Source organism: Candida dubliniensis, chromosome 3 (assembly GCF_000026945.1).
Source record: "Candida dubliniensis CD36 chromosome 3, complete sequence".
Taxonomy (NCBI): Eukaryota; Fungi; Ascomycota; class Pichiomycetes; order Serinales; family Debaryomycetaceae; genus Candida; species Candida dubliniensis.
In genome coordinates, this window is record NC_012862.1 from 1822574 (window position 1) to 1837435 (window position 14862).

The window sequence follows — 14862 nt, forward strand, 5'->3', positions numbered from 1 at the left end:
CAAAGAGCGAAAACTATTTAACAAAAAAAAAAATGTTACAAACGTTCATAACCAAAACTAAATGGTTAGAGGAGAATTTTCTAAAAAAAAAAGACACTAAAAATCTACTAGCAAAAACTAAATCAATCTGATAACAATAATGAAGACAAATGAATAATAGAACCAAGTTACTGGCAATGCCTTTAGACAGTTATTGAAGAACGAATTTTTTCCATTTAATTCGATTAAACCTGTCTACAGCGATATCATTTTGACTTTGAGACTTTACCGCCTAGCATATCTTTGTTTACTTGAGCATAGCGTTTAACTAATCAACTATTCATTCCAAACCTTAAAAATAGTTTGCCCACTACTTGATTATACATCCTGTGAAATTTAGCTAGATGGAACAAATTTTTAGGTGGTCTCTACCACTATTCTTAGTAAGATCTAAAACTATATTGGCGATGTGCTAATATTAGCAAGTGATCTTGGTGTCGGGACCTGCACGCTTTGGAAGACTGTAGCCTGCAGAATACCCAAATGCAGAGCAAAGAAAAAAAGAGGGAAAGAATTAGCAGTGCCCAATGCCACAAGCAAGAGCCATGCAAAAGCAATTACTGTGCTATAAGTTGTTGCTATCCTTATCGGAAAGACAGTAAAAGTGAACACACCTCAGGACCGCCACAGATTAAGAATTTATGAAAAAAGCAAATTTTAGTTTGCTTAGTCGCGGTATTTATTTGGATTAATTTCACTTTTTCCGCTTTTGAATCATGTAACTTATGCTAAATTATTTTATATTCATGTCCTCCTCCTCCTCATTGATGCTGAAGCATGGTTCTCGTAAACGATGAATTCTTAGCTATATCGGACGTTGCATAACCACAACGAGTCAATGTGAAAGTTTCTCTGCAGTTTGACCAAACAAGCATTGAACCAAATACTAATTTTGGGGGAGAGCCCAAGTGGGGGATACCCAACAGCAAAGATATCTTGACTCGGGTTTAGTGCAGAGATTGTATCATTGAAGTCTAGCCGATATTATAGATAGAGAGATATACTTAAAAATACTAAAATTGAATTTAGTCTTCTCAGATGAATAAGCCAGAATAAAAACCAGACTTAAAAAGAGAAACCCTGGAAAAGTTAAGAAGCTATTGAAAGGTCAGTTAGTCAATCAACAAACTCTTCAAGATCCAGTTGGTGAACAATAAAAAAACAAGATTGAGTTATTACTATTATAATTAATCAAAAACATGCAAAAGAAACAGGAAACAGTAACAATGCACAATAGGAACAAATGTCTTTTATTTTAAGACGCAGCACTCTCGATGAGACCAAACAGAACTGATTTCAAAATACCACGATAAATGCAGGCTATATAGAAAAAAAAAATGGACAAAAAAAATTTACACCCCCCCAAAAAAGCTCCAACAAGTCACATTCCTTTAAGAAATTGAAAGTACGTTTAAAAACTTGAGAACAGAATGATGTTGGTTACAACATACTTACATTTTTTACATTTCAGTAAAGTTTTTTAACAGAACAAAGAAAAGAAGAATAACACAAACTGACTATAACAAGTTAAAGTAGGGGCAACAATGAAAAAAGGAACAATAATTGAAAAAACCACACGAACATAAATTTAAATCAGGTTCCAATGATGTACTCCAACAACAAACAGCATCAATCAACTTATTGTTTAGGACTTTAGTCAACTGTTTTGTGCAACAAGTATGGTTAACCCAAAAAGCAAATACAAAAACCACGAATATTAAAGTGTTTTGAAAATGGAAAAAAAAAAAAAAAAAAAAAACAATATCATTTAGTTTAGTATTTAATAGTTTACCAAAATTTCAGGAAGAAGATTCTTAAAACTATTTGATTTTTTAATTTGCATTTAAATTTTGGGTTTGTGTCGCATTTGCAGTTTTTTTTTTTGAATTTCCGCAATTCCTTTGCCATTTCATGAAAAAAAAAAAAGCAAGCTTGTCATATAACAGACTCTACATATGCTGATACTTTTAATGCACTAATGAGTTTATTAACTTCTTTTCTGGTTTTTTTCTTTCCTTTGTATGGATTGTTCCTTAAGAAGGAAGTTTACCAAAGTGGACTGTTGTCATATATGTTCTAGTTTGTGTATATCATTAACCAAAAAAAAAAAAAATTCACGTACTAAAAATGTTATGACATTTAAATCATGCATCATTGATTGTTTGAGCAAAAATTTTCTTTTAGTAAATGCATGACTGTCTAAAATTCAGTGATTATTATTATTTTTGTATTTTCTGGTTATGAGCAACTAAGGTGATTCAACAACATTCAATGAAAATGAAAAAGCAAGAATGAAAGAAGTAATTGGGCAATAGCTTGAGATTTGGAAGAGAGAAATACGGTCGTTTTGATTCACAATCAATACATATATATATAATCAATGTCCTTTGATATTTTTCAAATATTTTTTTTCTTTTATTTGTGTTTCTATTTTTCAACTTCAATTTCCATTCATTATTTGGGCTGATTTATACTTCTGGGTATACCGGTTGGCATTTCCTTTTTTTAATTTTTTTTTTTTTTAGTTTGTTTATTTTTGTTTCTAAAGATAAAAGCTTTCTAAGCTATCTTTGAACATAATTATAGTTGTTCGATAGTTCTATTATCGTGCCAAATACTTTCTTTCAATTCAATATTGTGGTTTTACTCCCAATAGGTTTGCATTCGTTTCAAGCCCCCCAGTTCCCCTTCCAAGGTCTTTTTGTTTACATATTGTTTATTTAGGAAAAAGGTTACATAAAGAGTATTCTTATACAAACAAAGATTACAGTTTCATTTGAGAGAATCTAAAGTTTAAAATTCAAATTTGCAAAAAAAAATCTTATTCAAGCATTCAATTGTATAAATAAAGCTGGCTTGGATTACCTAATCTTTAACTAATTTTATATTTTCAATAATTGATATTTATTTTTGGGTATTGATTGTTAGTATATAACTAAGAGAGAAACATTTTTTGCAGCTTAGATAAAGTATATGAGTGAAACATGTCGAGTGATAAACCTGAACAAGAAGTCCTAGAACAACCAAAAGATTCAAGAAACGCTACTTTGAATCTGACTACGAAAAAGTCTCAGGATAGCAAATTTACGTTACCACCTTTAGGTGTCAAGTCTGAGCCACAGCAACAACAACAGCAGCAGCAGCAACAACAACAGCAAACTCCGCTTTATGCTCAACAGGGGTCTCCACAAGTTCAAACTCAGCCGCAGTTTCAAACAGACTATTCGTATGCCAATTACCAACCTCAAGCTCAATTGTACGATCCATATCAAAGACAGGTTATCATGCAACAAGCCAATTATGCTTCACCGTCGCAATATCCAATCCAACAGCAGTATTCATTTGCCAATGGAATGGCCCAATTCCACCCACAAGCGTTAACTTCCCATACTGACTTTGACCAACAGCAATCACAGCAAGTACAAATGCAACAACCATCACAGCAATCACAGCAAGTACAAGTGCAGGTGCAGATACAACCACAATCGAATCTGAACCCGTTTCCTGCTGAGCAGAAACGTGGAAGAAGGTTTAGAAGACGATTCAATCAGATTGAGAGAAAATATCCTTGTTCGTTTCCTGGCTGTCAAAAGAGTTATGGTTCTTTGAACCATTTGAATACTCATATTGTTACGAAAAAGCACGGCCATAGAAAATCAAAAGCTGATTTTCAACATTCGCTCCAATCAAAAGAAGAAAACAAACCAACAGAAGTCTCCCAATACGTGCAACCTAGTAATGATTATACTGCTGGTAATTATTGGTATGGATATGCTCCTCATTTGCGATCAACCACTTCGACAACATCTTCGCAAGGCGATTCGTTCAATTCACAGCAAATACCGCAGCAACAACAACAACAGCAACAACAGCAACAACAAAACAACAATAGCAACAACTATTTGTACTATCAAGGTTACCAACAACCCATTACAGGAAACACTTCTACAACGGCTAGTGGTACACTAGGAGTAGCGCCAAACGCGTCTTCACTCACACCTGCTGGCACTGGTGCTGCATCGCTTCTGCATCAACTTCAACAACAACCGCAAATTCAGAATCCTGTATCGGCTTCTACAACGCCTCAACAAAGAATGGTGATGGGCAATATGGGCTATTATCAACAACAGGCGGTTCCTCAATATTTTCCTGCACCTCAACAGTCACTTTTAGGAATCAATGAAGTTGATTCAAGAAACCAAATTGACGATAACAAATCAAACCAACAAGGCATCTAAACGAAATGAGAACCCGAAAGATTCTCTGTTTGTATTCATATAGATATATTTTAGAAAATTAATTTGTACAACATACGCATTACTGATTTTAGTCATTGTAAGGCCGATCCTGCATGGACAACTTTTTTTTGATTTCGTGGTGGATTTGGACTTGTTTATATGCTCACCAAAATTTTTTTTTTTTTTTTTTGGGCAGTTTTTTCTATTTGTTGTTCTATTGAAATCACTAAATATGGTAGAAGATAGTGGTGCCGAGAATATAGAAGGCAATGATAAACATATTGAAGATGTTGACTCATTGCTGAATGTTTCTATACTGGAGCCAACTAAAGTACCTATATCAGAATCGTCACGAGAAACTACACCAGAAAGTATACCGACAAATGATCAATCATCTACTAAACCTAAAAAGAGACTTACACTTCAAGAAAGATTGGCCCAAGCAGCAAAAGGAAAAAAGAAAGCTTCTTCGGACCTGTCTTCCACCCCCACCTCATTGTCACGTACCACAAGCAATGAGAAACCCGATTTAGATTTACAAAAGGAAATCGACAGATTAAAGATGGAGAATTCCGAATTGACAAAAAAGTTACACCACAAATCAAATTTTGATAAGGAACGAAATGACTTGCTTGCGAAAATAGCCTCTAAGGATGAAACCATTGAACAACTTCGCAAAGAAGGTGAAGCTCTATCATTAAAAGAGTTGAAGTTAAACGAGTCCATTAAAAAGCTCAAGCTTGCAAACCAGGATTTAGAGGAAAATATCCGTGATTACAGCGTGAAAAGTGAGGAGTCGTCTATGAAATTAGAAGAGTTGGCTGATTTTTTAAAAACACATAAATTTAAAACAATAGACGAAGTTGTGAGCAAGTACGAAGAGGTGGTCAACGAGTTAGCTGCAACAAAGGCTAGTTTAGAAAAGTCACAAGCTTGGGAAACAAAGTATAACGAATTAGCAGTTTCTCATGAAGAAGCAGTGATGGCAAAGAAGGATTTACTTAAGGAGTCCAATGAAGTCAAGATAGAATTAAACATGCTCAAGCGACAACATAAACTTGAGATTGAATCCAAAAATGCTACTATAAAGGAATTGAAATCACAAATGTCTGCATCGAAACAGAGTTTTGCGCAGGAGATTTCGCGTCTTGAAGAGAAGATCGAGACGCTCAGGTTAGAAAATGAATCAAACGAAACTGTTTCTGAAAATGTCAATGAAGATGGGAAAGTTGATTTTGATGAATTTAGTAAACTCTCTGAAGCACACCGTATACTTCAAAAGCAGTACCTATCGTCACAAGAGAATTGGAAGGCTATTGAATCCAATTTATCCCTCAAAATCGATAATTTATCGTCTTCAGTGGAATCCTTGAAAAAGTCCAAAATCAAATTGACGCAAGACTTGGCCAAGGTGAACAGCTCGATGCATTTACAAACAAAGGAATTAGAGAAACTCGAACAGGACAAAATCAAATTGCAACAAGAAAAGGCTGAACTTCAGTTGAATGTCGAGTTGAAGGAAAACGAAATCCTTGAGATTAATGAAAAGTTTGAAAAATTCAAAGGCATCTATAATCAAGAACGAGCAGCACTCAATTCAAAGATTCAAAGTTTGAATGAAAAGATAAAAGAGGAGAAGAGACCGGAGCGATTAAACTTGAATCGAGACAACTCGGTCAGTTCAGGGTTTAGTTGGGATAATGAAATCAAATTGGGTGAGTCTTCAACCACGCCTGCAATGAATAGAGACTTTTCTGCCTTTCTCGATAGAAACATCTCGCTGAGCTCGTTTACTGAGATTGGCGATGAGATCTATGATCGTGAGCAATATTCGTTTAGTGGCCAACTTGCACCACCAGTTGGAGGAGGGGTGCCGGCTTCGTCGCATAGCAATAATATCCAGTTGGTTAATAAAATGAGTTCCAGTATTAGGCGTTTAGAAATCGAGCTTAACACACTTAAAGATGAATATTCTAAAATATCAGCAGAGAAGGAGAGAGTTGAACAGGAGTTGTTGGAGAGTTTAAAACTAACTGATGAAGTAAAGTCGTTGCATACAGAACTTGACTCGTTGAAATCTATCATCAAAGATAAAGAAACACAAGAGCAAAGAATGCTAGAACTAATAGGGGAAAAGTCCGAACAGGTTGAAGAACTCAAAGCAGATGTAGTTGATTTAAAAGAGTTGTGCAAGTTACAAGTACAACAATTGGTAGAGCAGAATAGTCGTGTATAATATACAATTGCACATCTCCTTTTTCTCATCGTGAGTGCGAAAAAAAAAAAAAAAAAAAAAAAAAAAATCAAAAAACTTGGAAAATTTTTTTAATGTAGACCTTATTCTCTTCTTAGCATTGTTTCTCTCCACATGAAGTACGCTTTGAATGGAAGTAAGGTCGCCACTCTAATAGATAGAAATGGCAAGGATGAAATAAGGGTTTACAATGTTGACGAGAGTGGGGATTCGGAAGTTGTTGCATCAATCATATTGGAAGATATAATAGACTTTATTTGGGCATCGCCAACCACGAGAAAGAAAAGAACTCCTAATGGAGGCAGCAAAGAAAGTGAAAATCAGAATTTGTTAGTTGTTTTGTTAAAGGGGAGTGTTTTTGTTATTTTGTCGGAGAGTGCAGAAATTAATCGATTCAAAATTGATGATCATATAAATAAACTTGTAAAATATGATGATAATATATGGGCAGCAGCTAAAAACAGTATATTGAAGATTAGTCTTGATGGGGATGTCAAGGATAGAATCAAGGCTCCCCCATTTAATGCTGTTAGCATATCGAAGAAAATAGCATTTGGATCGACTAGTTTGCAACTTGGCAAATTTGCCAAAGGGAAATTTATCTGTGAGGATGAGATTGAAGTAGTTGAAGAAATAAGATCTATTTTGCAGAGTAAAAGCGCAGTGGTGTTGACAGAACAAAACAATGTATATATAGTCAAGAAAAAAGTTCAAAAACTTGCTAGCGATGCCCATCATATACAATTATTACATTATAGAGATAAAGATTACATCGTAGCCATCAGTGATAGTTTGAATTTTTACAATGACGGCAAACTTGAGAACTCGATATCAGGGGAGACTGCATTAGAAGGGGTGTTACCTGTTGATGATTCACTTGTGGTGTTTTGGTCAGGGAAGAATGAACTTTTATTCAAGAAGATAGAATGGTCTGATGAGGAGATTGTGATTCCCCATGACGAGCTACTCATGAATGGTACTAGGTCTCATATCAAGGTATCCAAACCAAAAGTGTACAAAACCGATGCCGCAAGTTTATTAAAGAAATTAAACGATATAACTGACCACGGCGAAATTGTTAGTCTCTGTCAATCTGTTTGCGATTCTGCTGTTATAAAAGAAGTTGCAAAAGAGATTGGCATGGAGTTATTTCCAGTTATAAGTGACGCCGTGAGCAAAGACACAACAAATACAAACCTTGCACTTTGGTTTAAATGGATATATTTGATTCACGGCAAACATATTGCCAAACAAGATATAGCTCCGGTCAAAGAAGCAAAATGCCAGCTCGAGCTGGGAGTCAAGCTTATGTCGCATTTGATTGCAATTCAAGGGAAATTACAGCTTTTGAAATTGCAAAATGAGATGAGAGAGAAAAACGTTGCGAGAGATGTGACAACCACCATTGATGACGACAATATGGTTTATGCCAACGGAGAAGCAGAATAAAGGCAGGGTTATTTAGAATATTTTTCGAAAAAATCAATACTAAGTTTAGCGACAATCTCTGGCTGTTCTCTTTGTAAGAAATGACCAGCATTTGGAAGAATCTTGACCTCAGCTTTAGGATTGTTTTTCAACTTTTCCTTTTCTAATTCGGCGATTCTGGGTGACATGCACCCGTCTTCTTTTCCAACCAAGATCAAAGTTGGCACTTTGTCAAAATGGACGGGCCATCTGGACTTAACTAACGAGAATGGTCTAAAAAGGTGTCTATAATAGGAAGTCACGGCATCAACAACACTGTCCTTCCTAAAAGCGTTTCTGATTTCGTCAATCTCTTGTCTTGATGCGTTATAAGAAGGTGACCAGTACTTCCAAAGGTATTTGAGGTACTCGTTTGATTCAGTCAACTTTGGACGGTAGATGCTAGCAATCTGCATTGTCAAAAAGTATGAAGACAAATAAAACTGCTCTGGCGCATACCACAACAAATCCCACAAGTGGAGATTGGCAAGGTACGGGATAGCTAACGTAACAATAGAAGTGACCAAATGTGGGTACAAGTTTGCTGTTTTGAAACTCACCATTGCACCCCAATCGTGACCAAGCAAATGGACTGGGTTTTTGTTACCAGGGTTAATCTCTTCAATCCAGGCCTTGACGTCTTCAGCAAGGTATGGCAACGCATATTCGCTTTCGGGCCCAATGCTTGATTTCTCGTATCCCCGCAATTTGGGTGCTAACAATAAAACTTTTTCCTTGGGGAACGCATTTTCCAAATATGGCCAGGCTTTGTTAAAGGTTGTGTTGACATCTGGGAATCCGTGAATAAGAATAATAACTCTATCCCATTGCAAGCCAAACACCTCTGTTTCAGAAAGGCTGCTGAGGGTGGAGAAAGTCCGTCTGCCGTTGTGAAGTTTGATATCGAATTTTGTCATATGCGTGTAGAGACAAAAAAAAAAAAAAAAAAAAAACCCAAAAAAATAATGGAGGAAGAGACGTAGTTATATAGTATTTTTCAGGGGGAAGACGTTGCATCTGCATGTGGAATTTACGAAAGCATGTGTATTTCATGTGCTAGAGCATGTTAAAATATATCATTTTCATATGGACAATTAATACTGCTATGGCCATCTCTTTCACACAATCCGCACCAATCATTTTTGCCTTGGCTAGGGTCAGTTGGTTTTGCGGCTTTATAAATAGGTAATTCCTGGGGCGAATCGTCGGCTGTGCTCTGTTGAACCACGGGCGTGCTATATAATTCATGGGATAGATGATCCCTTTCCACCTGAAGCTTGGTAATAATAGCATCCTTTTCATTCAATCGTTCTTGATATATAGACTCTAGCTCGTCCAACGAATTTTGCAACTCCTCGAGGTCTGCTAATCGCGGTCTTGATTCTAGTTCATGTTTCAACTTTTCAATTTCTTTACGGGTATCACTGATTTGGACATCATTTACTTTTTCACTCAACAAGTTTTCTATGGTTTGTTCGAGTTCCTTGATTTTGGAGTTTGCCGCCGTAACCGAAGCATTGGCATTATCGAGCTTTTCCTGCTGAACTTTGTTTTCGTTTTCCAATTCTTCTATTCTATCTTCGTACACTTGAATCCCTTCTTGTTGTACGGCCACTAGTTCGTCCATTGCAGCACGCCATTCCTCTCGCTGGTTGTTAAAATTTTCCAACCGCTTCTCCTTTTCTCTTAGCGCTCTTTGTAACTCGGCTATTTCTGATTCATACTTTATGGTAAGATCTTCAGACTTTGCAAGGTTTTCGTTAATCATGCTATTCCTGACATTCTGGTATGTTCTATTATTTGCAGGTGTCAATGGCGCTTTGGAAGATAATCCGGTATTTGCCAAAATGGGATTCACAGATTTCAATCTTTCGTAGGGAAGAAAAAGCCCGCTCTTGGGTATTTCCACTTGAAAATACTGGATGCCGTCTACTGACCCTGAATTTTTCCCTCGCGTGGTTGCCAATGTCCCCAAAAGTTCGACTCCGGCAAATGTACCTATTTTTCCTTGGATTTGACCAACATATCTAATTATACCAGCCCCTGATGCTCCAGGAATAGCAACTTTTGTACCAATAACGTCACCCATTGATAGAGGAGGAGTGTTGTATGGCAAATAAAAGACTTTTACAAAAGGAAAAGATACGTTTCACGAAAAAAAAAAAAAAAAAAAATAGATCGAGAAAACAAGTCGTGTACTGCTACAATACTACATTTGTCTTAATTTCTTTCTCAACTTTAACTTTGAGCAGCTGGACAACACGTCAACCTTCTTGTTGCTTTCAATGTCTAGCTCTCCCATTCGTGTTGCCAAATCATCAACACTTACTGAGTGATCCAAAATCTGTTCGTTGATTTGAAATACAATTCTTTCAATGTTATCGATTGTTTGATCGTCCATGGAATTTCTTGCCTTTATTGGCATCAACAACGCCAACACTTTCTTTTCTAAGCTTCTCACGTTGTTCAATTTTTCACGCAATTTTGTTTGCATCAAGTCATTTTTAAAATCCAAAGGTCGAGATTTAAGGACATCTTTGTTGGCAGAGTTTTTATCTGCTGCCAATGCCAATTGACTGTAAAGACGATCAAGTTTGACCTTTTCACCAAAACTTTTTTGGATTTTTGTTGATAGGTTAGTTGAGTCTACTAATTCTCGTTGTAAAGTCTCGATTGTATCACGGAGTGGGACTCTTGCCTCGGCAAATTTGAGACTATCTATGCCCTTGTCGATTTTTTCGTGCTGGGCAATAAACTCTCCCAATTGTTTTATATTGGTATTCATTACTTGTAAGTTACCTTCTGTATTCTCAATTATGTTAATAATCTTGCTTTCGATTTCGTTAGAAGATGGCTTGGTAGGGCTGGTGAAACCATTAAAGACAGAAAACTGTACTGGTTTGAGAGAGGGTTGGACAATCTCCTTGTCTTGTGGTTGTACCACTTGAGATGTGCTTTCTGAAGGGATAGTTGCTGCATTGTCTTGTGTGTCATTTATGTTTTCTATCTGTTCCTCTTCATCGCTGTAGTCACTTTCTTCCAGTTCCGGCAATGATATTTCACTTTCGTCGGCAAGTTCTGTAATTTCCTTGTTCGAGGAGGTACTTTCCTTTTTTAAGTCGTTGCTGGAAACAGATGAGGTGCCACCAAAAATTGAAGTACCATCCGATCCAAGTTTCGCAAATGCTGACCCACCAGTGGCAAAGCCAGAAAAAGGGCTTCCGGTTGATTGGGTAAATCCTGTAGGTTTTGCGAATCCTGTTTGACCAAATCCTGTAGTTCCAAACGCAGGATTTGCTTTCCCTGAACCAGAACTACCAAACCCAGCCTGGCCAAATGCTGATTTACTTGCACTAAAAACACTAGATGGGGTGTTACCAAAGGGATTGTTTGTCGTTTGGGCAACTTCACTTGGCTGCTTTTTGGATGCCGCCTTGATTGCATTCTCCAATGACAATTCATTGTTTAGGATTGCTGATTTATGGAACACCCACCAAGAAATTAAGTTACCTGTGTGAAGCAAGGTGTATACTCTAGGCAAAACCCCAGTAGCCTCGTCAGCACCAGGACACGGTTCAAGAACTTTTGATGTAAGTTCGTTAAAAGACAAGCCAAACCCAACTGGCGAGCAATCTTCTCCTGATTCTTCATCAATGGGGAATTGGGCACGGTTTATGTCTTCAGACTGGGCAATTATCTTTGGAGTTTGTTCCTTGGTGGTGTCCAACATTCCTAAATCTATGGCTACTGACGAGGTGATGAGGGAAAACGTATCTGATTTATACCAATCCAATAGTTGTGCATGGTAATATGTTACAGCCCTAGCCACAGACGCAAATGCAGGGGCGATATCAGCGTCGTGGGCAATATAGTATTTATCCGTCTCTTCCAAAATAAACGACCTAACATCATGGTCATCCAATTCGGCATCTACCTTATCGTAAGCAACAAATAAGTACTTTTCATTTATTGGGAACATTTCAACAATACAAAGTTTGTCAGCATCTTTGACGTTGATTTTTTTGTTGTTTATTTCGTAAGGCTTATCTTTTGAAGCATAAATGTACAGCGACGATGTCCAGCAGAATGCTGAGACATTGGAAGCTATCTTATCTGAGTTGAGGTATAACTCGTTGTCGGCGTTCAATGCCAATATTCCCGACGATGATGGGAGTATATCAACAAAACCTTCTCTGATGGTACGAAAAGTGTAGTCTTTAGTTTTGAGCTGGTCTACCGTCAACGACTTTACTTTCGAGTCGTCGAGAACAAACAATTCGTTTCCAACAAAATGCAATTGGGTAATACTAAAATCTCCCTCAATAGTGGTTATCTCGTTTAAATCCTTTAATGATATAACCTTTAAGCAATCACTATTTGATGCCACCATCAAATCATCGTGTATAGCCAACAATTTCAAGTGTTTTGCGGCTAACTTTTGCAAATCCAATGGATCAAAAAGTGGGATGCCATGTTCTAATTTAAAGCCTAAATCTTCGGATATTTCTTCTTCTATCGCCATTGTCTAGAGTGTTGGTGGTTGGTGATGATGATCAAAACAAAATCCAGAGCAAAAAAATATTTCTGGGAATTGGGTAGAAAATATTGGGCGGCGCACGACCAAAGAGGTTACACCAAAAAACACCCAGAAACGTTAGCCCAGAAAGAAGTGTAGAAGAAATATGGGAGTATGGTCTATTATATGTGTTTAATGTTATGATGGAGTATTTTTGAATGATATTTGCAAAATTTGTAGCCAAAAATTAAGCAAGGTCTTGGCCTCCTACTAGTTGGTTCGGATAAACTGTGTTGAGTGCGTGACCACCGGAATAACAGAGTTCAAATAGAGACGTTTGAGCAAATGGGGGACAAGTAAGTTCTGTAATGACCATGTTGGGTGCGCCCCCACGACACCCCCACTAAAGTTTTTCCGAAGATCACACACACAAAAGCAATTAAAAAAGTGGAGAGACCCGGGAAAAAAAAGTAATATAAATGGCCATTTACTATTTATCCTTGTGAGAATAGGCCAAATAAAGTTCAATCTACTTCAGTGGTGGTAGTAAGCACAACTACAGATTTTTTTTTTTTTTTTTTTTTTTTTTCTCACAAAAGACAAACCCCAAAGACAAAAAAAATTTTTTTTTTGGAGATTGGTCACACTGTTGGTTAGAAGACAACAACTACCATGTTTGGTTCGCCATTTACAAACAATCCGACTCAAAAGACCTCGACGCCTGCGGTGTTTAAGGATAATGCGAGAAACGCTATATATAAACAGTTACCGGTTGTGACGTCCAACACTGCATCATCAATACGTTCAGCGCCGCTGCAGTTTCTCAATAACCGGCACCATGTTCTGCTGCATAGGTCCATGTCATCGTCGTCATCAATATTTTCATCCATTACTGGGGGCAAGCGCTCGGTGAGATCGGCCCCGTCTATTTATTCAAGTTCTACAGCCACGATACCAGAGGATCTGGAACCTGTTTCTACGACGGTGGAGCAGTTGGTCAATGATATTGTATTGCATGAAAATCATTATAGGACAGTTGCATTAGAGAAAGGTAATCAAAATATCGATGTTGAGGAGATGTACAAGATATCGCTTGGGTCAGACTTGCAGTACCAGAATGTCCCTGAATCCTTGATAGATTGGAACTTGAATGTCACTAGATGCAAGTTGATATTGACGCAGTTACCGCAGATCACATCTACGGATATACCATATAATCAGAATGCATTGCCGCAGTTGGTAGGCGACTTGGCAGGGATATGTCACATTATACTCATACAACCGCATATTTCCGACAAGGAGCTTATCTATACGTTACTTTCATCCAATCTATACAAAGAGCATGACTTGGACGTGAATTTTAAAAAATCCGTTGCTGAAATTTCTGTGAAACAAAGCCGGTTGTTACAAATCAATAATGGTGCAGGTCCATCGTCAATAACCCCGGAACATTCATTTTTAAAATTCAAATTTAAAGAGATTGCTATTCGAAACTATTTAATCAATCTCGCTGCTGCGGCCACCACCGCACACGAGTACAAGTTAAAAATGGAGCATTTGAAAGCCGTTTTGAAAATGGAGCAGCAGCCCGGTAAGAAAGTCAAGTTGTCCAAAGAGGACAAAAAAGTATTGTGGGAGCAGGTACGACTGGATGTATTTCTGCGAGCTGGTTTGTAGTAGTTAATATTTCTTCCTAGCATTTTTCACTTTTTTATAAAAACCTTTACGGCCACTGGTTTTGGATTGTTGTATTTCGTGGTACTTTCTCTTGAAGTATTTCTTGGTGTTGTCATCATGTAGCAACTCTTCAACCATAGTTTTACCACGTTCTTTTCTTTTTAATCTTGATGAGTAGAATTCGGTATTGCCTTCAATGATTGTTCCCATCTGGAAGAATTTAGGGATTTGCCATTTATCCTTTTTATAGTGCCTCTTGGGGTCCAACGCACTTCTTTGTTTTATTATTTGTAGATCCCTTTTAATTTCAGGTGTCATTTCTGGCTGTTTCATATTAAACCATCCATTGTCGGACGTCTGAGCGGGTTTTGCTCCTACCGGGTCATGGATTCGGATAGGCTTTTTATCTAGTTTTGATTCCAAGCTGGCATTTATTTTGGGCAAGTTTTGAATGGATTTTTCGATGGATCTGTAGTCTTCCACAGCAGGTGCAGAACATGTTTCCTTCTTCAAGTCTGCAAACAAGTCATCAAGAGAAGTGGTCTCTTCTGGGATGTAGCACTTTTCCGAAAACGATTCGGTTTCAGAGGTTTCTATAATTGTAGGTATCATGGGTGATGAGTATAAGCAAAAAATTTTTTTTTTTTTGGTATCTTTTTTTTTTCTACACG

At 37.3% G+C, this 14862-nt stretch overlaps 8 protein-coding genes across 8 annotated transcripts; 4 read left to right on the plus strand and 4 right to left on the minus strand. All coding sequences in view use genetic code 12, as the record gives it.

The window, feature by feature from the left end:
• Positions 1–3023: 3023 nt before the first annotated feature.
• CD36_87600 (zinc finger protein, putative) lies at positions 3024–4277 on the plus strand (the record flags this gene model as incomplete). Its single annotated transcript, XM_002419615.1, has 1 exon — positions 3024–4277. The coding sequence occupies one exon, from the start codon at positions 3024–3026 to the stop codon at positions 4275–4277; it is 1254 nt and encodes a 417-aa protein (XP_002419660.1).
• Positions 4278–4509: 232 nt separating this feature from the next.
• Positions 4510–6513, plus strand: CD36_87610 (uncharacterized protein Sgm1p homologue, putative; the record flags this gene model as incomplete). The annotated part of the gene is made up of 1 exon (XM_002419616.1): positions 4510–6513. The coding sequence occupies one exon, from the start codon at positions 4510–4512 to the stop codon at positions 6511–6513; it is 2004 nt and encodes a 667-aa protein (XP_002419661.1).
• A 132-nt stretch (positions 6514–6645) lies between these two features.
• Positions 6646–7980, plus strand: CD36_87620 (GATA zinc finger protein, putative; the record flags this gene model as incomplete). The annotated part of the gene is made up of 1 exon (XM_002419617.1): positions 6646–7980. The coding sequence occupies one exon, from the start codon at positions 6646–6648 to the stop codon at positions 7978–7980; it is 1335 nt and encodes a 444-aa protein (XP_002419662.1).
• Positions 7981–7988: 8 nt separating this feature from the next.
• EPH1 (epoxide hydrolase, putative) lies at positions 7989–8915 on the minus strand (the record flags this gene model as incomplete). The annotated part of the gene is made up of 1 exon (XM_002419618.1): positions 7989–8915. One exon carries the CDS (start codon positions 8913–8915, stop codon positions 7989–7991), a length of 927 nt encoding a protein of 308 aa, XP_002419663.1.
• Positions 8916–9064: 149 nt separating this feature from the next.
• On the minus strand, positions 9065–10087 carry CD36_87640 (microtubule-associated protein, putative; the record flags this gene model as incomplete). Its single annotated transcript, XM_002419619.1, has 1 exon — positions 9065–10087. The coding sequence occupies one exon, from the start codon at positions 10085–10087 to the stop codon at positions 9065–9067; it is 1023 nt and encodes a 340-aa protein (XP_002419664.1).
• Positions 10088–10207: 120 nt separating this feature from the next.
• Positions 10208–12520, minus strand: CD36_87650 (nucleoporin, putative; the record flags this gene model as incomplete). The annotated part of the gene is made up of 1 exon (XM_002419620.1): positions 10208–12520. The coding sequence occupies one exon, from the start codon at positions 12518–12520 to the stop codon at positions 10208–10210; it is 2313 nt and encodes a 770-aa protein (XP_002419665.1).
• A 666-nt stretch (positions 12521–13186) lies between these two features.
• Positions 13187–14191, plus strand: CD36_87660 (transcription factor, putative; the record flags this gene model as incomplete). Its single annotated transcript, XM_002419621.1, has 1 exon — positions 13187–14191. The coding sequence occupies one exon, from the start codon at positions 13187–13189 to the stop codon at positions 14189–14191; it is 1005 nt and encodes a 334-aa protein (XP_002419666.1).
• Positions 14192–14194: 3 nt separating this feature from the next.
• Positions 14195–14803, minus strand: CD36_87670 (rRNA-processing protein, putative; the record flags this gene model as incomplete). Its single annotated transcript, XM_002419622.1, has 1 exon — positions 14195–14803. The coding sequence occupies one exon, from the start codon at positions 14801–14803 to the stop codon at positions 14195–14197; it is 609 nt and encodes a 202-aa protein (XP_002419667.1).
• Between the last annotated feature and the right edge of the window lie 59 nt (positions 14804–14862).